We start from the raw sequence: 14,244 nt of genomic DNA on the forward strand, positions 1-14,244 counted from the left end.
TGAAGTTGAGCCCACCATCGCGAGCCAATCTGTAGGTGTCAGGGTCCATTGCGACGAGCGTCGAAGTTAGCGTCATAGAATGAAGTACCAGCTTATGGGCGTCTTGCGCTGGAGTTTGAGGTATAGTAGTGGCGCCTGGTGGCGGTGCGGGAAACGACATCTGGGTCGTGCCAGCTTGGGTCGTATTGAGCCCTGGCTGTGGCGAAGCACGTTTCTAGGCAGAGTTTTGCGTCGATTCGCATATTTTTATGCCCTGTTGCGAGTGCGAAAAGGCTCGTCTCTTCTCATAGACCACGCCGACCACACTGTGAGCTCGCCGCAGCCTATAGTTTAACGAAAACGGACTCTCCGTGTGCCGTGGGACGTAATTCGTTTCTCCTTCCGCTAGCCACCATACTCCCGCTTTCGCTCTGCTGTCGGCTCTGTCTTGGCTCTGTTTCTGGCCGCGCGTTCGCGTTTTGCGCAGAAAAGCCGTAGCGCCGTCTGCGGACGCCGTTCTACTCACCGATGGCGCAACGTCACTATGAGACCATGATGTCAGTACTCCTCGATCGGAGGGCGGGCGATTTGAACTGCGCTAGAGGTACGCGGACGCTTCAGAACGCATTTTCTCTTAAAATAAGTCTCTCCTTGGCACGAAACAAGCGTTTCGAGGTTTCTGTGATGGTATTTCAACAGTTTACGTTGACTTAATAGTAACCTTTAGTGTCCCTTTAAAGCATGCAGTTTACTATAATGTTTTCAAAATACGAATCGCTACCGATCGCAGTGGCACCGCTCCCCCAAGTTTTCAGCCGTCCCATCCCAATTCATGTGTGACCCGTCCCAATTGGCTGACTGGTATTGCGGCCTGGCACTGGGCGCTCCAACACCGCCTGGGATGGTGGGCGGCGTCAACTTGGATGCTGTGTGCACCAAGTCCACCTAACAGAGCTCACGTCTCCTCGCGGCTGCCCGTTTTGCGCCCATTTTGGGTGTTGTTTTTAGGATGCCAGTTGTTGGCAGAGTAGCGACGCTTTAGGCCTAACTAACGCTTTAGGAAGCTGCCTGTAGCACGAGGAGGGACACAACCTGGTGGACCGTGGTGTTGAGGTGTTGCACTTTGCTTCCCTCATTCTAGTTAGCCTTGCACAAATTGAAATCACTTGTTTGACTCAAGGAAGCGAGCTTCATTCACATGAACTCAGCATCTGAGTAGCCACCCGATGTTTTGCTAGGCGAATTGAACATCGTACCACGTGGGTGATGCGCATACAGAATTCCTCTCCCTTGCACTACTTTAGTGTTTGTCGAGTGCGTTGAGTGCATGCAGCGTGAGTGGAGCCATCCCTGGTTTGCTGTCACCCGCACATCGTCTGCACTGCTGCCTCGGACTACGATCGAGTCACCCCGGGCAATGGTGATGCTGTGGCCGGTTCGGCACAGCGACTTCGGCAGCCGCCTGTATCCAGCTCACAACCCTCGGTGGCAGAGAAAAGAGCTGGTGGTCACCATCAGCTACTGCGGCACTCGCCAGCAGGGCTCATTAGCGCGAGCGATGCTTGCTTGAACCGACTACTGCGTGGCCATTCCCGGAGTCCTGGCCTGGAATCGTGCCGTCGAGTCTGCAGAGCTGCTGCTGTGACCAACAGACGCTAGCGGAGTACCCAAGGACAATGTCGGCTTGCATGTTATGGACAGCGTGTGGACATTTCCTCGGCATGGCCTCTGTTGCATGTATTACCTTGTTCGTGAAGAATGTGTTGATGTTAGACCGTGTGACATGTTTAGCCGGAATATATAGTGATTTAAGGTTGGGGGGATGTGGGTATGCGCGACTCTCACGCGTCCCCTGATATGTTGTTTTCTCGCATAGCTCCTGGCGCCTGTAATACAGCTTCGCCGCGTGGCTTTACTGCGGCGGTCGGTATGCTTGCAGGGTAGTACGAAAGATGGCGCGAGTGTTGCTCTGCTAACGCCACCTAACGGCGGGGTTACTTAGGCACAAAAAGGAGAAGGCTCTTTGGCTTGTGGTCGGCAAGCGGCGCGGACGTTTTGTGCATGCGCCGATCCATGCTTCTGCGAGACTGTCTCGTGAAGCCTACCCCAGAATGGACGAACACGATCGTTCGAAGGCGCCACCATTCGTGTGACCGTACGCACAAACGACCAGGCATTGGTGTCCACCATGGGACTAACATATTTCCTCGTTATACGGTTGCGGTGAGTCGGACTTCCGTGATTTGTCATGCGCCCATCGGCATGTTTTGTGGATAGCAGCTCTGCTAGTAGGCATTAGTCTATGAAAGGTGCAACAAATGCCCTTGTGATTGTTTGAACTACTGTGCTGTCGTTCCTTTGTCCTAAGAGCATGGGTGAGAACCCCACAATACATGTAGACGCTTTCATTGCTCTTAAACAAAATTGCGTTGAAAAGGTATGGGCTCCGAAACTGAAAATTCACCTCTGTTCCGGCAAGCAGACTGCACAGGCGTGGCCAATGCTAGCAGGAACATGGGAGCTCGTGGCATGCTTTGCGGGGTGCCCCACCACTGGCGCCTCATGAAGTAATTATGACGCAGCCGCAATCAAATTGATTGGCGAGAATTCCGGTGAGTCGTCTGCTATAGTGAATTGTCTGCCAAGACTTGACGAGGCGCCAGAGGTGCTCCCACTAGCAATGGCTGCACCTGTACATATAGTTGGACACTCCATGATCCCCAGAAAGAGCCTCATGACGAATTTAGAGGTCATGAACTACAGTTTGGGAAATGCTGCTCTAGACAGTTAAGGAAACGCTGTACTCTATTTCATACGTAGCAGGCAATACTATGAAGGCTAGAGAGACTTTTCCTACGGCTTGCATTCATGATCAAAACATAGTCTAGCTCCTCTATGTGACAAAATGTGATGTAATTATTACAAGAAAGGCATCGTAGATCTGAACCTATTTAGCACCAAACAAGCAGAGTGACACCTTTTTGCGACCAATGAGGATGGCTTACGCTGATGACCAAAACACAGTCTTGTATGCGGGCAGCACAAGCATGCACAGATAATATAGGATTTAACCTAACCTTAAGTCCACAAGTTGTAGTTTAACAAACTGTTGCAGATGAAATACAACTACACTGCCAAATGTGTGGAGTGAGACATCTACGACTTCACTACTTGCTTAGCATCCACACCGCTGCCTACTGAGTGTGAAACAGAACAGTTGAATCCTGTTAATTCTACCATTACGGGACCACAAGATTTGGTCGACTTATTTGAAAGGTTGAATTAACGGCAGCAAATTGAACGAATTCACATCTTCTTTATTACTTGAAGTACTCTGTCATCATCAAGCGACTACTTTAATATAGTAGTAGAATAGCTATACATCTCATTGTCAGTCAGTGGTCCACAGACCTGAACACTCTTGCTGGCGTTGACAAAATCCTCAAAAGAAGCTTGACCCAGGGCACAGCGCAAATTGTCATTATACCTGCAGGACAGGTTGCTGCCATTTATCTAGGAAAGCATTAACACTGTCTGCTGAATTTCTTGCTTGTAAACTTTTAGCCACTGCTACACACTAGTGGGGGTCGAATTAACTGAAGCAGCATGCTTTTGCATTCGAAATAAATGATTTATCCTTCCATGGCACCGTATGATTTTGCACCGGGGCTTTTTATTGATTTCTTATCAACCGAAAAGTTGAATTAACCGAGGTTGAATTAATGGGAATCAAATGTATATGCTCAAGAATTCTAAAGACTAAACAATTAACGGCCGAGCTGAGGCTTTTGAAGCAATGAAGGGTTTTATTCTGAAGGTTCCTGAAGGTTCCAGTGCTCGACGATCAGCATTATTCGGGGCCCATGGTTGCTGGCATTGCTTGTGCCACCAGTGGGCGCTACATACACCGGACTGATGCATTGTGATTGCATTTGGATCTCCAGCGATTACCCAGAGTTTACTGGCGGCCCAAAAAGCGCCGGCTGCCAAGCGGTCTGCTTATTGCATCTGAATCACTGAACACTGTGCACTGGTGAAAACAAGTTTCAAATGGCGTTTGCTATAAATGACTGCACATTCGAAGTAACTTCAAAATTGTGCGGTTTAACATTCCGAAACTGCGCAGTCGTTATGAAGAACGCCGCAAAGCGGGACTTTGGATTAATTTCATCCTCGTAAGATTCTTTAATGTGCACGTAAATCCGAGTACATAAATTTTTTTAGTACCAACCTCATCAGAATGTGACCAGAAATTAAACATGTGACCTCATGCTCGTCAGCAGAATGCCATGGCCACAACATGGCTGCAGTGCCAATTGATTCCTATCTCATTTCTTATTTTTAATCACCGTGATCTGCTCATTTATATGGTCCTTTCATGGGCATGTGATTACACCTTTTTTTACAGGCAGGTGCTTGCAAACAGAGCAGATTATATCTTACTGAACCACAACACTTAGAGAGAGTCTGTAAACGAATTTTTCACTATGCTGACATCGCAAGAAAAAAATTAAAATAATTTTTCTAACAATTTTTTTTTTCTAAACTGCACAATTACAGTGGAATCTAGTTGATAGAATTCTGCATAATACATTTCTCAGGACAATAGATATATTTTTTCTTTTCCCAGCCAATGTCCCGTCCCATAGGAGCAATGTATTTTCATATGGTTATTGCGATCACGTTTTCACCTGAAATAAGATGAAGAATGGGAGAAACTACAGAAGTGGGCTTTTACTGGTATTCCTGAAATTCGTACCTTTATATTCCAGTGTACTAACTTAAATAACATTCCAACGACCCGCGAATGACGTGTTAAGGCCCAGCCACACTGGAGGAAGAACGGATGTGGCGCGCCGGTGGTGGTAAAACACTGCTGTGACAGTGTGGCCACACACCGACTGGCGGTGTGCTGTTGCTCAGTTGAGTGAAGAAATGGTGGCTTTTTTTTTTTAACTTCCACAAGTTTTTTACTGAGAGTGAGAAGGAGAAAGTTGTGCACAAACTGACAGGCTATTTCAAAGTTGCTGAATTTCAACAGTGTGTTGGCTATGGTTCGTGTTGCATCAAGTGACGCTGCTGTGCATAACATGTTATGCAGAGCAGTATCACTCGACGCCACATGAACCTCTGCTATTGAGCATCTCTCAGAATACACTTATTTTCATACGCTTCGGAGCTTGTTTTGCATAATACAATTTTTGGATTCTGCATCTTATTTTCTGGTTCCCGTGAAGATTATACCAACGAGATTCCACTGTATTTGAACATTTTTGTGGTCCCATCCGTGTCTAAAAAAATCAGACAGTGACTGTATCTATAAAAACATAGAATCTGAGAAAAACTCGGACATCAGAGCAAATGAACAGTCATGCGTGGAAACTTTCCATGATGATCTGGCAAGGAGCAGGTTGTTTTCCCCTGGATGATTTGAATTTGTGAACTGAAACACAGGACTGCAAGTCGCACAGAAGTGCATCCGGTGCATTGCCATTGTGGGGGTCTCCTTCCCAATGTACACAAGTGACGTGTGATGACTTTGTGGTATTTAAATTGTAATTCAAAATTACCTCTCTAAATCAGGAGCGGAAATTAAGGTACAAGGATAGGGAGGGCGGGGGGGCTCGAACTAATTTTGTCCACTCAAAGAATGCCTGCCTTAATTGTTGCAGCCTTTTCTTGATGTATCGCAGTGCTTTTCCTAGGTACAAGATTCCCCTGCTAATTGAATGAGAAATTTTTGGGGTGCCTTGCAGAAGCATTTTAACCCTGACTGCCCCCATTTGAAAAGTTTCCTGCAAGTGACAAAGTGGCTGCATAACGTATGCTGTCAAGTGACAAAGAAGTGACGCTAGTGTAAGACTGTTTACTTTGGTTGCATAAAGCTTTTTTTTTTTTACAACTTACTGTCTATTTCGCGAAGCTCTTACACCACAGGTAAGTTTACCGTAAAAACCCACGTATAATAAAAGGTTCTTTCCCTATTATTAGCGACCCAAATTTCCGCCTCATACTGTATGTGGATCCGAACGAAAATTTCAGTCAGAAATTTGGGCTAGAAGTTTTGGTTTCGTTATTGCTGCGTGGCTACGGCTTGGCTTCCTTATTGCTGCATGGCTACGGCTTGGTTTCGTTATTGCTGCGTGACTACATCATCGTTTCTTTATTGTTGAGTGCGCACCTTGGCAGCACATGTGCAAACCCCGCTTCGCGAAGTGCATCTTTTTTATTCCGCATTGAAGCACCAAGATGTTCGGACTACGAAAACAGTACTCGGCTGCTTTCAAGAGAAAGGTCATCTTAGCTGCAGAGGACATCGGCAACAGTGCAGCCAGGAGGCAGTTTGGCGCCAACGAGAGAAGCATTCGCGGGTGGCGTCGACAGAAGGAAGCCCTTGTTGCGTGCAGCGGAACACCAAGAAGCTCTAGTGGCCCGAAGAGTGGGACGTTCCCAGAAATCGGACTCGCCCTGACGGAGTTCATAAGCCAACAGCGAGCCACGCATCTAGCTGTGAGCGCAGAGCTTATACAGGCGAAAGCTAAGGAGCTTGCAAGAGAAAAAGGGCTACCGAACTCCGCCTTCAAAGCGAGCAAGCACTGGATTCATTACACGTGCCGTGCTGGATTTTTCTTACGCCGCCGAAATTCAATTTCGCAAAAGCTGCCCTAATCGTTTGAAGAGTTGCTTGTGGCTTTCCAGCGCCCCGTTATTTCGCTGCGCAAGTCCAAGAACTTCCAGTTAGGGCAAATCGGCAATGCAGACCAAATGCCAGTTTATCTGGACATGCCACCGCCCCTTACTGTGCACGAAAAGGGCTCTAAACAAGTTTATGTTCGGTCCACTGGCAACGAGAAAACAAGAGGTATCGTCACATTGTCGTGCACGGCAGACAGACGCAAGCTCTTGCCCTATGTCGTCTTCAAACGCAAGAAAGTGCCTAAAGGTGAGGAGCTGTCAAAAAATGTGGTCATGAGATGCCATGAGAAAGGCTGGATGAACGAGAATCTTGTGCTCGACTGGATAAAGTTGGCACACCATTGTTGTTCCCGTCCATCCTCGTGCTGGATGCATTTCGTTGCCATTTGGCCGACTCAATGAAGAGGCTGTTGCGTGAATCCGGCACTGAACTCGTTATCGTGGGTGGGATGACATCTCAGCTGCAGCGTTTAGATGTTTGCGTGAACAAGCCGTTCAAGGACGCGGTCAAGCGGTGTTACGCAGATTGGATGCGCTCAGGTGAGACTACAGTGACACTGACCGGGCGGCTGAAGCGGGCTTCGCCAGCCACACTATGCAAGTGGCTTGTGGACGCATGGACCAGCATACCAGAGGACTTTGTGCATCGTGCATTCAAGAAATGCGGCATCTCGAACACGCTTGATGGCACAGAGGATGAGTACTTCTGGGAAGATATGTCCGACAAGGAACTATCTGAAGAGAGCGCAGCTGAGGAAGACAGTGATTGAAGTGTGGAGTGCAATTTAAATAAATGTTTTCCTCGAGTTTTCCTAACTCGTATTATAGGCGGATAAAATTTTCTTTTTTCCATTTCGCGTCCCAAAAATTTCAGCTCATACTATAAGCTGGTTCGTATTATATGAGGGTTCTTGCGGTACCCCTGGGTAAAATGGTTTCACGAAAGCCACTCCTGGGTTCTACCCGATGTAGATACATAGTCGCAAGAATGTTTTTACACTACAACTGTTTGTAAGAGCAGGTGCCGGCCTTGCATGATGTTTGTGTTCGTAAAAGTGGCCTTTCAATTACAAACAGTTAATATGAATGGAAAGCTTTGTGAAGTCATACCCTCACTTTTATTCTAAAAGTGATGGAACACAAAAGGAGGCTTGTCGTAGTAACTTACGCTTCCAATCGGCCGGTGCAAGACTCCACGGAGGTAGTTCGGTAGATCGATGAGTAACAGGTAAAAGCCCCAGTTACCACAGAACATGGTCACGCCCAGGGCCCAAACACTCCGTGAGCTCAAAAGGCGGCCCCATGGTACACCATGTGGCTGCAAGAAAAACAGTATGCATGGCACTTCAAGACATGCTAGATTTGTCATTTGAAACGCTAGCTTTGCAAATTACAAGTGTAAGTCAAACACCAGTATTATAATTCAATGACTAAATTCTGCAGTTTCATGTGCTCAACCCATGAACTGATCATGAGGCGCATTGTAGTTGGGGACTCTGGAATAATTTTGACCATCAGAGGTTCTTTAAAGGGACACTAAAGGTTAATAGGTTAATATTAAGTCGACGCGGACTGTTGAAATACCATCCCAGAAACCTTGAAACGCTTGTTTCATGCGAAGAAGAGACTTATTTTAAGAGAAAATGCATTCTGAAGCGTCCGCATACCTCTAGTGCAGTTCAAATCGCCCACCCTCCGATCGAGGAGTGGCGACGTCATGGTCTCGTAGTGATGTTGCGCCATCAGTGAGTAAAACGGCGCTACGGCTTTTCTGCGCACAACGAGTTTGGCTTCACTGCTTGCGTTTTTTTGATGTTGCACAACACGTGACCTGACAGAGGAGCATGTTTTTGTAGTGGAAATTAGTGCTCCAAAACTACATCATCCTCTTGTAAAGGCACTGACTGATGAGAACTCCCAACTTCAACCTCATATCACGGCTCGTCCTTCGCCACTAGCTCAAGTATACTGTGCAAACTGCTAAATGTCAAAAGCAGGGATGTGTGAATACTCAAATATTACAAAGTATAATCAAATAGTGAATGGTTGAATAATTTGACTTGCAAATTGAATACCTACTATTTGATTTTCTTAATATTTGATACATTTGGTGTACCGACTAGGCAATGCCCCATGCTGCGGAGCCCCTTGTGCTCACTGCTGCTCAAGCAAGCGTTTCACTTGCTGGGGACGTGTGCTGGGGACGGGCCGCCCCGGCTGACGCGGTAGCGGACTTCGTCACATCAAGTGCTTCCCGACGTCGGCCCACATGAACGCCGCAATTTGCAGAATGACGCCGCGTTGGATGGGGCTGCCTCTGTCGACAGGACTGATTGAAATGATAATGCGATGCGAACAGAGGGAATGGCAACAAAGACAGCGTATTGTAAGTGCGAAAGCAGGTGTGAAGACAGGGCCGATTAGCCGCCGATAGGCACACAGATCGTGTTGGATACACGATGACAAACTTGCTGCCGCTTCAACAGCTGCCAATTTATCCCGCACGCACAATCTCAGGACTGATCACCGACGAGCTACCCGTACGAACATATTAGCGGCAAGCATTCCTTGATGGCTTGCAGCCCATTACCGTATCAAAGCGGCAAATTTTCAGCAGTTTGCTTTTCCATGATTCAATCTGCTATTTGATTAGAGACCCACTATTCGGTGTTTGCACCCTCCTAGCCAAAGGCCAACAAGCAGATGCCTCTTGAGCACAAAACGATCCTCAGGTTATTTTATTTATTTATGACACACTGCTGGCCAAGAGGCCCAAGCAGGAGTGGAATACAAAAATATAACAATGTTAAATTCCAACATCCAAATTCAAGCAAAACGGGCAGTAGGAAATAATTCTTAGCAATGCTAATATGAACTAAACAACATGGTCACTTATAAGGTCAATACAATCCACACAGTCAGCTGGCAAAACGTTTCAATCAGTGATTGTCTGAGGAAAGAATGAATGCTGAAATAAATTAGTCTTAGCAAAGTATGGGGCAAGAGAAAGGTGGTGGGAATGTTGGGTTTGTCTGGTTGTCGATAATGCTATGTACAGTGAGGAGTTTAATCCAAGTGTCGGGTTAATTAACAAATATAGAAATTTCAAACGAAAAAATCTGAACACAAGTACTTGACAGGAAACCAAAACCTGCTGCAAGGACTGTGGCATCGCGCTGTGCACTATTTCTTGCTTTGATGTGCACCGCAGAGAGGCCAACTTTAGAACGGCTGAAGCCAAGTTATACGGACATTTATCAAAGAAAAAGTATCGCTTTATAAATTCTGGTATTTTGATGTGCCAAAACCACAGTATTATTTTTAGTACGAAGAACATACCTTTTCAGTTAACCTTAGAATTTTGAAGCCCAGCAGTGAATTATTAGTACTACTACTGCAGTTAAGAAAACTTTGTCTGTTATTTTTGTTGAATATTTTAGGACTTATTTTGAAATAACGATATTAAGTGGTACTTCTGGCTCTTTCTTTGCATATACATTTGCTTGGACGAATAGAAACAATCGGTATATTTGGGTAATCTTTAAAGACAGCGCTCAGTAGCAAAAAGTTACTGTGTGCCTAAATCTAAGTACATGTACATTTCTGTATTTTGCCCCCATTGAAATGTGGCCGCCACAGCCGGGATTGAACTCCTGACCTCAAGTTCAGCAGTGCAGTGCCGTAGCCACTGGGCGACCATGGCGGGTGACACAAGGCAAACGAGTAGGCAGCACGAGAGCAAAGTTGTTATGTGAAATTGCGAACGAGTAAGAAATAATAAGCTGTTTTGTTTTCTGGGCTTACATATTTGTCCCATTTACAACACATGCAAACAAAACTCACATGCAAGCCCAGCAAACTACGTGTGCATATCCTGTGACCTCCCCCCCCTCCCCCCTCCCCCCTCCCTCCCCTTGTTTTTTTTTAATTCACTACTTGCAGGAATGTACTTTTTTGCATCTAGTCACTTCCAAGAAAATGTAAGGCTGCATCAAGCATTGCAATGGAAGGCATTGCATTAGGTTGCATCAGAGGAAATGTTTGGTCAGACTGAGTGCATGCAGGTTTGAAGGCAGCACGTGTATATCGAATGCCCACTGTTTTTTTAAGAAATATCTGGATGTTGTGGCGCTAACATTCTAGTTTTCTTCACCTCACAAACTTCACGTATGCTTTCTGCTCAATAGGTAAAAAAAACAATGGACCACAATGCAAAAACCTGAAATGTTTGCTGGAGTACGAGAACAAGTATGCACGCTCTAACACTTCCCTTTCAAGCCGGAACCCAAACAAGACAGGGATAATATTAGGCTCAGATGGATAACAGTCAGTTAATTGTTTGCTTTGAATAAATTTTGTCAGTTGCGAGCATCAGCGCATAGTGCTACTTATTTGCTCTCCTTTATACGCATCTTGCGTGCCGACCACAAGGGGCGAGAGCAGTTGGGCATCGAGGTGTGTGCAGGAGTGGCGTGGGTAGTGGCGCTACCTGCTGAGCAGCGCAGGAACTGCCCCGGTAGCGTTGGATGTGTTGAAGCTCCCGGTTGGAGATGCCCGGGTGCATCTCTGGCCACTCGTACACCAGCCACATCCACAGCACAAACCACGCACAACCAAGCACACCTGCATTCAGCGACATAACAAAAGGACGGTGACATTTGAGACACGCAACGTACATGACAAAGCAAGAGAGCTTTTGTTCGATCCAAAATGAGTGCTCTTCTGTTCGTTCTTTACATACGCATGAAATGACTCTTTACAGCAGTAGCACAATGAAACACGTTGACACATTGTGATGACAGTGAGAGCCCGACAGTGCCCAAACTGCGAGTCGGGAATCCAACTCTGTGTTGGGCATACTGGTGGCCAGAGAGGCTAGCAACATTAAGAGGAAGCTTTAGCTCGAGTGCTCCTATCTAAATACATGTAAAAGGAGAATTCGTTTTTCTCGGCAACCACTGCACCAAATTTGACGAGGTTTGTTGCATTTAAAAGACAAAATTAAAATCTAGTGACTGTTGGTTTCGAATGTTTTAGTTAGGTCGTCAATTTTTTATTAAAAATTGGCAAAAATCGTAAATTTTCAAAAAATGAAACTATCAAGTTTACAACTCTGTAACTCAACCACTAAAAATGATGATACAATTCTGTGAATTGTATCTAATAGTACATCTAAAGCGGACGAAATTGATATGTTACACATGAATATAAAGAAATTTAATCGTAGGGAAAACAACTTTTGCAAAACCATTGTAATCAACGTAACAAATTCACGTAAGATGTAAAATGACATATTGAATTTGTCTGCTTTGAATGATCTAATGGATGCCGTTTACAGAACCGCGATATCAGTTCTTGATGCAGAGCTATGAATTTGTAAACTTCGTGCTTCTATTTTTTTCAAACGGTCAAATATTTGAAAATCGTTTTAAGAAAATTTAAGTCCTAAATCGAAATTCCGCTTCCAACAGTCACTAGAATTTAACTTTCTCTTTCAAATGCAACAAATTTAATCAAAATCGGTCCAAGGATTATCTCATAAAAACGTTTTTGCGTTTTACATGTATTTGAATAGGCCGCGTCGGAGTTGGGCCCGAGCTAAAGCTTCCTCTTAAGAGCACAACGACAGCGACGAGCACTATTGTCAGTCATCGAAAATTTGATCTGAGAGTCAAATGTGACAGCTATTTATACATGACTCACTGCACATTCCGGTGTAATCACTGGTGTGTTCCAGAATTTGCACCGCTTATCCACGTCGGGCACAAAATTTGATTAGACAAGACTCTTGGCATAGAATCGGCAAAAACATCGAGAAATTTTGGATACATATAGGTGCACCTTGCACTGAGCAATAACCTTGTAACAGTTGTTAGGCGATGAAAAAATAGTTACCAAAAAAAAAAAAAGAAACAACTAAACAGTGTACATGTGTCAATATTTTCACATTGTAGTGATGCCGAAGAACCAAACACTGTCAAAAAATTTGAGCTAATCTTTAGTTGGCACCCAATAGACAAGCAACTTTCAAATCCTAATCACAATGATGAGCACAATCCTTAGTCCTTGAATTTGAATTGACGAGTGAAGTCTATCTGCTTTTTATACAGGTATCACCGTATATTCCAGAGTAATTGCTGACCCTGACTATACTCAAGAATGTGCAATGCTATTTGTGCTGAGCCCACTATCTGATTAGACAAGACTTTTTTCATTACAGAACTGATGAACCTATAAAAATTTTCAGATTCACTTAAAACTCAATATAACGGAGTAGGTAAAATTGTCAATATGCTTCGTTACATCAAAATTTCGTTGTATTGAAATTCAACCTTTTATGCAAGTAAGTACAGTCGCCGATCGACTTTTCTTACAAGGAAAGGGGCCATAGAATTTTCCGAATTATTGGGCAATCAAAAAAAGCAAATTTGAATGAGAAAATTTATTTAGATGAATTTGGGAGTAGGGGATGAACAATACGGTTTCATGCCACGTCGACGATATCTTCACACTGGCGGTTTAAATGAAGTGAAGCCAGCCACGCTTTCGCGGGCACTCCTCTGGTAGTGGGGAGCGAATGCTTCGTCTGCCTCTCGCTCCGAGTCACCGAAACTCGAGATTACGCAACCATGAATACTGAACGCGCAAGAAGACAGCCTACATGATGCCACGCAGTCTTGGCACACCCATACTCTGCACATATGGCAGATTGCCTATAAAGCGGGATGCGTGGCTGCGTATGCGCTCGGCCGCGCTTACAGCCATGCGCAGCCTTACCCTCCCTCCCCCCCCCCCCCCCCCCGCTCCTTGCGCGTGCTTGATTGCGTTACCGCGAGCGAGCCCTCCTCCCCCTCTTCGCCTTTGCTCGCACGGGAAGGCGACACTTGTGAAGCCACCATCTTGTCTCACCCTCGCACACTTTCACTTGCACCTAAGGCACAAAATGTATGCGCCGCGATAGGATCTTATCGCACTTGGACTTTATACAGAACATGATGCACAGCAGTCTCTCGTTGCGTTGCGAGCGATTCGAGAGGTGCTTTTGCAAGCAGCCACTTGTAATTCAATCATTTGACCATCCGCGTCCCTCAAAAGCTTCCATTTATTGTCTCGGCATTCCTTTGCGGTGGAAGCAAAATTGCGTTGTATTGAAATCGCATACAAACATACTTCATTATATGTATTGAGGTTCTAAATATGTGGTGTTCTAGGGACAAGAGGTTTTGAAAAGTTAAATACTTCATTATGCCGAGAATTTCATTATACTGGTTTGTTATGTCGAGGTTGAACTACTGTGTGTGCGTGTGTATGTATATATATATATATATATATATATATATATATATATATATATATATATATGGCATGCCCTGCACTAAGTCATAACTTGGCTGCGACTATTTAGTGAAATATGGTTGCTGGCAAAAAGTAAAACAATGTACACGTGGCCATATCAACCTTTTCATGGATTTGTATGTTATCCATCTTGCAACAGAAGAAACCTCCTCTTCTGAAAATGTCGACCTGTCCCATTACCCCCATACCTAAAAATCACACATGAACATATGC

At 45.1% G+C, this 14,244-nt stretch overlaps 1 protein-coding gene across 1 annotated transcript in view; it reads right to left on the minus strand.

Moving 5' to 3' along the window:
* Window positions 1-14,244, minus strand: part of LOC142580067 (sialin-like) — a 56,060-nt gene that overhangs the window by 15,814 nt on the left and 26,002 nt on the right. The window contains exons 5-6 of the mRNA XM_075690835.1: window positions 11,165-11,298; window positions 7,844-7,993 (exon numbers count right to left, since the gene is read on the minus strand). Of these exons, the coding sequence (XP_075546950.1) occupies window positions 7,844-7,993; window positions 11,165-11,298 (284 nt within the window). The remainder of the gene's footprint in view (window positions 1-7,843; window positions 7,994-11,164; window positions 11,299-14,244) is intronic.

The sequence above is a fragment of the Dermacentor variabilis genome, chromosome 4 (assembly GCF_050947875.1).
Source record: "Dermacentor variabilis isolate Ectoservices chromosome 4, ASM5094787v1, whole genome shotgun sequence".
Classification (NCBI taxonomy): Eukaryota; Metazoa; Arthropoda; class Arachnida; order Ixodida; family Ixodidae; genus Dermacentor; species Dermacentor variabilis.